At 37.7% G+C, this 10,404-nt stretch overlaps 1 protein-coding gene across 1 annotated transcript in view; it reads left to right on the top strand.

The window, feature by feature from the left end:
• Positions 1–641: 641 nt before the first annotated feature.
• The window catches only part of TTC21B (tetratricopeptide repeat domain 21B), a 64,172-nt gene continuing 54,409 nt past the window's right edge, over positions 642–10,404 (top strand). Inside the window, exons 1-6 of the mRNA XM_005857718.2 lie at positions 642–692; positions 1,999–2,128; positions 2,213–2,323; positions 4,977–5,143; positions 8,152–8,274; positions 10,007–10,164. Of these exons, the coding sequence (XP_005857780.1) occupies positions 642–692; positions 1,999–2,128; positions 2,213–2,323; positions 4,977–5,143; positions 8,152–8,274; positions 10,007–10,164 (740 nt within the window). The remainder of the gene's footprint in view (positions 693–1,998; positions 2,129–2,212; positions 2,324–4,976; positions 5,144–8,151; positions 8,275–10,006; positions 10,165–10,404) is intronic.

The raw sequence follows: 10,404 nt of genomic DNA, 5'->3' as shown, positions 1-10,404 counted from the left end.
GGGAGCTCGAGGTCAGGGCGGCCTCCCCCGCGCGCCGCTCCCCGGATTGCCTGGCCCGCCCTATCTGCTGGGTGCGCGTTTACTTTCGTGCCGTTTGCTCGGAAGCCTTGGTCCACACATGACACCTCCAGCGCCTCCCGGTGAGATTTTAGTAACTTCCAGCCAACTATGCCCGCTCCCGAAAGGAGCGCGGGAAGATGAGATGGAAACAGAGGCAGAGCTTGGAAAATGGAGGAGGCTCTATTTTAGGGGGATGGTCTTCTCTGTGTATCACCGATTCATCGGCTCAGCAGACGTTGACTGACAACCCACTTAAGAAATTATGTGAAGCCCTAACCGGTTTGGCTCAGTGGGTAGAGCGTCGGCCTGTGGACTGAAAAGTCCCAGGTTCGATTTCGGTCAAGGGCATGTACCTTGGCTGTGGGCACATCCCCAATCGGGAGTGTGCGGGAGGCAGCTGATCGATGTTTCTCTCTCATCGATGTTTCTAACTCTCTATCTCTCTCCCTTCCTCTCTGTAAAAAATCAACTAAATAAATTTTTTTTTAAAAAAAGAAGAGAAAAGACAGTATTCAATTTGCTTAAAAAAATAAATTATGTGAAAACAAAGACATAAGACTTGAAAAGAAGTTGCTTTTAGGATGACGGTGCTCTCTGTACCTTTGTGCACCAAATCCTTCGTCCAGCAGATCGTGATGAAGGGCGCACACAGTGTGTCCACCACACGCTGGAGATGGTGATGAGCAGAATGGAGCAGTCACTGCCTCCATACATTGTATGGCTAGTGCCGGAGAAAACCTTAATTAAATTAATGCATTAGATATATTGAATGCCTCGTGTGTCTGGCACTATTCGCTATAAGCCCTGCAATAATAACATTAGATAAAACCCTCTCAATCTCGGATTTTACATTTGACTAGGAGACGTTAGACCGTAAACAGGTAAATAAAATGGGTGCTTCATTAGAGATGGTGGTAGGTGGATGCAGGACACTTTGGCAGTGGTAGGGAATGCTGTAGTGTTGATATTTTGCCTAAATTTTTACATTATTGTATCTTCCTGTGAAGCCTACTCCCAACCCCTTAAATTTTTGTCATCACTTGAAATGTATCCTTTGTACTACCACCCAAAAGGGATTGTTTAATAAAAACACTTTTCATGCTAAAAACTGTTGTGTTCCTCATCACTTAGACTAGAGCAGTGGTCGGCAAACTGCAGCTGGCGAGCCACATGCGGCTCTGTGGCCCCTTGAGTGTGGCTCTTCCACAAAATACCACGTGCGGGCGCGCATGTACAGTGTGATTGAAACTTCGTGGCCCATGCGCAGAAGTCGGTCAGTTGTCTGCCTCCTGCACGCCCTCTACTGGGGATGGAGCTTGCAGCTCGGGCATGTGTCCTGACCAGGAATGGAACCAGAGGCCTATTGGTTCCTGGGTGGATGCTCAACTGCTGAGCCACACAGGCCGGGACAGCCAGGGCAGCCAAGTCCTTTTTACAATACCATGCCACTGCCTTTCCAGAGAGTTAGATTCTTAGTTAGATACTAAGAAGTACATTCTTAGTTAGATGCTGGACAGAAGTCAAGTAAAATGATATTAAAAGTGTCCTTAGTATTGGGAAACTAAGAGATCATTTCCCCTCTAGGAGGGGGCACTGGAGGAAAACTGCATTTTATTGAGATGTGCTGTGGGGGGCTTGGAGATGGAGTATGGATCAGACTTTCAAGAAATATAGCCAAGGCGGAGACTAGAGAGCAGGAGGGAGGCAAAGTAAAAGTTCCAGAGAATATTCGCTTAACAATTTAGAAGAAAGGATTGAAATTATTAGAAAACACCAAGATATTTAAATAATTTTGTGTTCATTGTGTTCTGTATTTCTTAGTATTGAGTGCTATGCTTTAACAAGTTTTAGATTATTCAAGATTTTAGATTAATATCTGCTTAGATATCTCAGGACACCAGAATCTCCTTGTAACATTTAGTTCTTATTTCCTTTTAGACTTTGATTAATTACTATTGTCAAGAGAGGTATTTCCATCACGTGTTGCTTGTTGCCAGTGAAGGAATTAAGAAGTATGGTAATGACCCCGTCTTCAGATTTTATCATGCCTATGGTACATTAATGGAAGGTATGTGCAAATTATTAACCGTGCTGCATTGAATTCTTGTTTTGCACTAAGAATAATTTTTCACATCATAATTTTGACTTTCAGGTAAAACTCAAGAAGCTCTTCGAGAATTTGAGACTCTTAAAAATAAACCAGATGTATCACTTTGTTCTCTGCTTGCACTGATATACGCCCATAAAATGAGTCCTAATCCAGGTATAGTAGGACAATTTTTCCTGCTCAATTTATTTTGTTTTTTCTCAATTACCATAGCATTTAGTCTGATCATACTGTATTACATATTATCTATAGGTACTTTTTATATCATGTATGTTTTATCATCCCGACAAGATTGTAAGTTCATCAAGCAGAAGAAATACGTATCTTACATTGCTTTCATATTCCTTATATCCTTTGGAAGAATTTTCATTTGTACATAGGCGTTGTTTGAGTTAACATAAAGGTGAACATATATTAGCAGTTGTTAAGCAAACAAACAAAAAGAATAGCCCCAAACAGGTATGTAAATAAATTGCTCTGCAACAGCCAACTTTATAACCAGTTATGTTCAAATATATAGCTTTATACAGTGTATTTCTTTTGCTATATCTTAAGCTTCTTAAAGGCTTTTATGTCCCCAAGAGGGCTAATCCTTGGAAGATATTCAGTAAATTTTTATTAAGTAATAGTTTGGAAAATATTATAGAAAAACTTTATGCAAAACCAGCAATTCAAATTGTGTGAACTGTCTTTATATATTTATTTACTTAATATTATACATATAAGTTGTGATCCATAACATCTTGTATGATCTAGTTGAAAAAAGAAAATGTAAAAACCACCAATATTAAGGGCAGGGGGTTAATGGGGGGAGAAAGGGGACATATGTAATACTTTCAACGATAAAGATTTTTTTAAAAACACCAAGATTAAATTCTAATGTTGCTATTAAATAAAATGATAAATAAAACAAATTAACCCCGAATTAATGGAAAATAGTATGTACTATTAATCCATAGGAGTAGCCTGGGAAAGCTTCGTGAAAGATAGGAACTTAATCTGATCTTTGAAAGACAGGCAGGATTTCAGGATAAAGCATATTTGTCAGGCAGGAGAAATCCATGGGCAAACACATGGAATTGGTTCAGGATTCAACTCTTCTGTGGAGCCCCTTTCTCTGTGCCCCAGTAGGAGATTTAAGCTGGAGCAGAGAAGTTTCATAGGAGAGCTATAGTCAGTAAGCCTTTAAAAAAATTAGTACAAAATATTTTCTTCCTAGAATCAAGTTTTCATTTAATTGATTATTCCCAACAGTATTGATTCTGTTGGGAAGTGTGATTTTCGGGACACTAAAAAGATGGAGGCAGAAATATTGCTGAGGGACACTGGAGTACTGACTCTACTTTTCACCATATGTGATGCTGAGTAGGCGTGAGCCCAGGAGGGGCCCAGAGGTTTGTCAGTAGTGCCTAGAAAAGGCCTGGATTGTTCCTGTACATTCTTCCTGAGTTCTGACGTAAGTCCTGAATATAAAAGAGCTGTGATGTAATAAGAACTTGAGCTGCGATGTGGCAAGAGCTAACTTTGTGCAGATGGTGTCCCAGCTAACTGATGCCTCATTAGGGACCTGATGGGAATCTGGGCAGAAGACTACAGCTCCTGCTCCTGCCGGATGAGTTCTTTTCGTGGTTCTTTAACAAACGTTTCTGAAGGGAGGTGGGCGGCAGGCAGAAGGAGTCTTCTTGCCAAGCAAGCTGTAGCCCACCGAAAATGATTGTATTTCCGAAAGTCATGAAGTGGGACCTTGGTGATTCAACACTTCAATTTAAATTTCTGTCATTGGAGCTAAAAGGAAGGGTCACTTATCTTTCCTTGGAAGCCATTTTCAGAAAGGTAGAGGCTGTTAGAATCACCGCCCTCAACTTGGACATTTCCTTCTTCCTTATTGTATAACTGCTCCTGCTCTGCTTTGATCCAGGATTTGGATCTAATTGACATTTGTGTCCTAAGCACATACTCACATATGATAGGTTTGATAGTAATGATTAGAGTTGTTAGAAGTAGACTATCTAAATATTTAAGGGAGCAGTCAGGCAGTTATTAACCTATGTAAGGAACAACGATTATACTACCTTTCACTCGCCTGTGACAGTAGCCCCCCATGTTGATATATTTTAGAAATGGATTAGGGAATTGGGTAATTTAAATACAAGTTCTGGTTTGCCTCTAATAATTACATCATTTTAGAATCATTGCTAATTTTTCAAGTCTTATTTTAAAAGTTGCATTTATAGCCTTTATATCTTGGGGATGACATAAAATTTAGAACTGTACATTACAGTGATCATTAACCACATGCAGCTATTGAGCACTTGGGCTTAGTTTGAGGAACCAAATTTGTAATTGAGTTCTAATTATTTTTACATTTTAAACTTGATTCAGCTATTAGAAGTTATGTTTAGAACAATGAGTAAATGAATATACTTTTTCATAAATTTTATGAAATCAAAGTACAAATTAAGTATTTCTGGATGAAATTTAGCAACTTAATGAGAGATGTGTATAAAATATATACCACATTTTAAAGATTTAGTAAGAAGAAAACAAAGAATCTCAAAGGTTTTCTTATCAAATTATAGGTGAAGTAATTTGGGTATACTGGACAAACTAATTTTACTTGTTTCTTTTTGCCTCGTTAATGTGGCTACTAGAAAATTTTAAGTTACACATGTGGCTTGCATTTTATTTCTATTTGACAGTTCTGCTATAGAGAGAAGAACTTAATTCTCTCCCCTGTTAATCATCTGACCTATTATAAATACTTGGTCTAGAATTTAACTTTCATTTATGTCTTCTTTTTCCATTCCAGATAGAGAAGCTATTCTGGAATCAGATGCCAAAGTGAAGGAGCTGCGTAAAGGAGCAGAACCGAGAGCTTTGTACCACGCAGGCTTATTTTTATGGCACGTTGGTCGTCACGAGAAAGCGAGAGAGTACATTGACAGAATGATCAAAATGTCAGATGGTAGTAAAGAGGTAGCTGGTTTTCTTATTGTGAAATAGTGACATTAAAGGAAATATGTTGTTTATATATTCAGTGGTAACTGCTGTTTAATTCTTTGTTATTGCTTACTCTAGTCTCACTTTATAAATAATAGCTTTATTTTAATATTTTATTATTTTGTAAAGTTGTGGTTCTCAAAGGTGGTTTATTTTTATGCTGTTTATTAACTCTTGAAATGATCTCTCCCTGGTTCCCTTCCTTTCTTCCTACCCCTTCCTTCCTTATTCCTTTCCTTCCTTCCCTCCCACTCTCCTTATTGAACTTCTGTAGGTACAAGGCACCATTGTTTGCACTGTTAATAATACAAAGACAAGGAATGCATAAGCTTCACTGTCCTGAATGGATCATGTAGCAGTTGTCATAGGTCATATACCCAGCCAATATGTTGAGAGAGGTGTGATTAAAGAGTGCAGGAAAATAATAGTTGACATTCATTGCTTGCTTGCTTTGTGCTGCAGCTAGGCACTATTTTAGGTACTTGAGGAAAGATAACATCTGTAAGTATTAGAATGAGAAAGAATTTCTTGAAGTAGCATTTGAACTAAAACCTGAAAGATGGATAGTTTCCATAGGCAAAGATTATGAAAAAGGGAAGTGGATACTCCCAAGGTGGGAAGTAATAGGTGGAAATGAGAAAAACAAGGAGACATATCGGTTCTGGGTACAGTGAGACTCTTCATATTTGATGGGAACATGGGGTACATAGATGAAGAGGATGGAAGAAAAATGTGGAGATGTGGGTTGGGGCAAATTGAAGGATCTTGACAGTGAGATACAGTATTTGTATCTAATTCGATAGGCATTGAAAGACCACCAAAGGTTCTTAATCACTGCAGCGATGTTATTAGAGTACAGATTCAGAAGATTAGTTTAACATGCTGTATAGGGTGGACTGACCTGGGGGAAACTAGAATGCAGCCAAAAGGGTACTGCTTTCTGGCCGAAGACTTTGAGGGCCGATACTAAAATACTGTAGAGGGGGTACAAAGTTGAGAATTATTAAATATCTACAAGGCTTGTCAACTGATTGTAAATAAGAAGGGAAGATACTGAGGATATCTCTGAGGTTTTAAGCCTGGACAATTCAGAGACTAGTTAACATAAATGGAAACTACGTTGAATTAAGAAGGTAATCTTAAAGAGAGATGTGTTTAGCTGAAGACATGCTATATTCCAGGCTCTGGAGAAGAGTGGAATAGAGATAGTACATGAGCTGTTGGAAAAAGAAAATATTAAAAGAGGTACTGGGCTGCAAGTAAAGCTTGGGAATTATCCACCCAGAGATAGTAGTTGAAACAATTCAAATAAGCACACTGATCAAGTGAGTAGAAATAGCACTGTTTGAGTAGTATTAGCTGTCTTTTCAGGTGAGACACAGAGAGCTAAATATAATCTCAGTTAAAGATTTATAAGTTTATGAAGTAACCTATAATTTTTTGTGTTAATCCTCACCCGAGGATATTTTTCCATTGATTTTTAGAAAGAGTGGAAGGATGAGTAGGGAGAAAGAGAGGAGGTGAGAGAGACAGAGACAGAGAAAAACACCTATGTGAGAGAGACAATTGGTTATCTCACTCATGTGCCCTGACCACAAAGACAGAGACAGAGAAAAACACCTATGTGAGAGAGACATTGATTGGTTATCTCACTCATGTGCCCTGACCACAGCCAGGGATCGAACCTGCAACTCAGATACATGCCCTTGACCGGGAATTCAACCTGAGACCCTTCGGTGCAGGGGCTGATGCTCTAACCCAGTGGTGGGGAACATCCAGCTCTTGGGCCGTATATGACCTGCAAAATCATTTGGCCTGGCCCTGCCAAGGCATTAGGAGTGAGTTAATTAAATCTTTGGCCAAATATAGAGGGCTAATTTTTAAGTTGGTAACTTTGTATGTCCCGATAATGATGCTATAAATTACATGCCCTTGACCGGGAATTCAACCTGAGACCCTTCGGTGCAGAGGCTGATGCTCTAACCCAGTGGTGGGGAACATCCAGCTCTTGGGCCGTATATGACCTGCAAAATCATTTGACCTGGCCCTGCCAAGGCATTAGGAGTGAGTTAATTAAATCTTTGGCCAAATATAGAGGGCTAATTTTTAAGTTGGTAACTTTGTATGTCTGGATAATGATGCTATAAATATTCAAATGACCCTTGGCAGAGAAAGGGTTTGCTACACTGCCCCCCTGGATCGCTGCAGCGCCCACCGGGGGCGGTAGCGCCCACTTTGGGAATCACTGCTAAATATTCAAATGAACCTTGGCAGAGAAAGGGTTTGCTATCCCAGCTCTAACCTAACCATTTAGCCACACCAGCCATGGACTATACATCTGATAGAAGAGCAGATTTCATAATTTTTGTTTGAAATTAAAAAGAAAAATATTCGACCTATGTCCATCTTCTTTTCAACACTGTAAATCTTGCAACCCATTGGCTCACTAACATTTCTGAAGGTAAACATCCATGACTTCTTCAGTTTGTAATTTCTTGGGCCATATATGCTTGCATTTGAAACTCACTGGACTAGTCACATATTAAAGAAAACATTGCCACATTATCTTAATTTTTAATGTATGTGAAGCCTGTTTTTCCATCTTAGTTCATTTAGTCTGATTGCTCAAAAAGAGGTCACAAATTCTTATGTCTCAAATTACATATTTAACTATTATTAATAACAATTTGCTGGCAAAGTCCCAGATAAGAATATTGATTATTTAGCGTTAATGGACTTTTTGATAAGCTTCTTCGTATTAATATTGAGCAGAGTAGTAAGGCTGAAATTCTTAATACTTTCCCATACTCTAGGCTGGCAACAGTTGGAAAGCATTTTTACTGCACAGTTTTATTGTTCATAATATTATTTAATAGAGTGATTTTTGTTATTAATTACCAAAAAGAAAAGACATTAGGTTTACTTCTTTTACCCATTTTTTCCCCAAAGAAATGGAAGTATGATTAGAATTTTTCATTTTACAGGGACAGATCTTGAGAGCATGGCTTGATGTTACAAGAGGAAAAGAACCTTATACTAAAAGAGCACTAAGATCTTTTGAAGAGGGATTACAAAATGGAAATGATATTTTTGCTCTGCTGGGTAAGGTGAGTTGGAGTTAGGTAAACAAATCATGTTTTAAAATTTATTCATAATATAGTTGAAACCCAACAAAACTAAGTGGATCAAAAATAATCTTCACGTTACTTTTATCAACTCTCAATTGTAGAAGGGACTTATGTTTATATAGGACAATGAGCAGTAAACTAGAGAAATGTATTCCCTGCCAAATTCTTCAATCCTAGGTCAGTTTTAATTGTTTTTGTTGTTATTGGTGTTGGTGGTTGTGGTTCCTATGTTATTTATTCACCAAACATTTGCACCCTGTCTAATATATGTGAGATATCACTCTAGCTATTGGGGATACCCGGGACACTTCAGTTGCAGGCCGACACTCTGTCCACTGAGCCAAACCGGTCTGGGCAGATTCCATTCATTTTTATGGCCAAGTAATATTCCATTGTATGTATAAACCACAACTTTTTTATCCACTTGTTTATTGATGGGCACTTGGATTACTTCAATATCTTGGCTATAGATAAGTAACTCTGCAGTGAACATACAGGTGCATATATTCCTCTGAATTATAGTCAAACCTTAGTTCTCGAATATCTCCCGTTTTTCCACAATTTGGATTTTGACCCAACAACTTTTACATGCTGATTCTTATAGAATTAGTCAGGCATCTCTCAGGTGACAAACAAAGGAGAGAATGTGTGAGTATGAGTCAGTTTACCACTATACCTCGTGTTGTTAACATCTCAGGAAATTATGCTGTGAATATTTCTAATGGGGAAAAAATGATTCAGTTTTCAACCAAATTGCTTCTCAAACAGCCTTCCGGAACAAATTAAGTTCTAGAACCGAGGGTCCACTGTAGTGTTTTGGGTTTTTTCAGATATATATCCGGAAATGAAATTGCTGCCTCATAAGGCAGTTCCATATTTAATTTTTTGAGAAACTTCCATACGATTTTCCACAATGGTTGCACCAATCTGCATTCCCACCAACAGTGCAAGAGGGTTTGCTTTTCTCCACATCCTCCCCAACACTTGTCTGTTGATTTATTGATGATAACCATTCTGACAGGTGTGAGGTGATATCTCATTGTAATTTTAATTTGCATTTCTCTGATGATTAGTAAAGTTGAGCATCTTTTCATCTGTCTATTGGCCATCTCTTTGTCCTCTTTGGAAAAGTGTCTACGTATTTAGGTGCTTTGCCCATTTTTTTATTTGATTGCTTTTTTGGTGTTTAGTTGTATGGGTTCTTTATAAATTTTGGACATTAACCCCTTATCAGATGTTTCATTGGCAAATATGTTCTTCCATCCAGTAGGTTGTCTTTTCATTTTGTTGATGATTTTCTTTGCTGTTATTTTGCTTATTCTTTAAAATCTTCTTTATCTTGAAAATATTTTTTAAAGGTACAAAATATCTTAGTTTTAGTTGCTGCTTGTGAATACACAGGAAATATTTTATTCTAAAAGGAAACATTATTTTATGGTGTTTCTAAAAACATTTTTAACATTAATTGTATTTCTCAAGTATTTAAAAGTGGAATTTAAAACTTTTATTGTTCTGTGATGTTTTAAACTTTTGTTTTGATAAAAACTATTTTTTTCTTATTATAAAAGTGATCACTTCCTTACAGAAAGGTCAGAGAGCAAAAATATAAAAAATGCTAAACACTAGTTTTCTCCCGACTTCAAGATAACTGTTGTGAGAACCTTGGTATATATGATCACAGTTTTGATGCCACTTCTTTTCCTCCCATTAGGCACAATGCCTTGAGATGCGCCAGAATTATTTAGGTGCTTTGGAGACTGTGAACCAAGTAATTGTGAACTTTCCAAGTTTCCTCCCTGCTTTAGTACAGAAAATGAAACTACAACTGGCTTTGCAAGATTGGGACCAGGCGATTGAGATTGTGCAGAGGTAAAGTACAAAAAGGTGACACCCCAACCTTTGGATCTGGTTTTAATTTTGAGAAAAAAATAAAATCTGCACATAATTTTTTATCATAGGATTTTTAAAATTTGATTTTTCCAAAAATACGGAATTGAAAAGTTTAATATTGCATTGTTTAAAACGGAATTGATTGTTTTACATACATATCTGACTAGCTGTTCTAAGGCAGACTTTTTTTTTTTTTGCAAACAAATACCCCTGTCCTTA

The sequence above is a fragment of the Myotis brandtii genome, unplaced genomic scaffold (genome assembly GCF_000412655.1).
Source record: "Myotis brandtii unplaced genomic scaffold, ASM41265v1 scaffold112, whole genome shotgun sequence".
Lineage (NCBI taxonomy): Eukaryota > Metazoa > Chordata > Mammalia > Chiroptera > Vespertilionidae > Myotis > Myotis brandtii.
The sequence above is the reverse complement of the archived record's forward strand: the minus strand, read 5'-3'. Positions and strand labels throughout refer to the sequence as shown.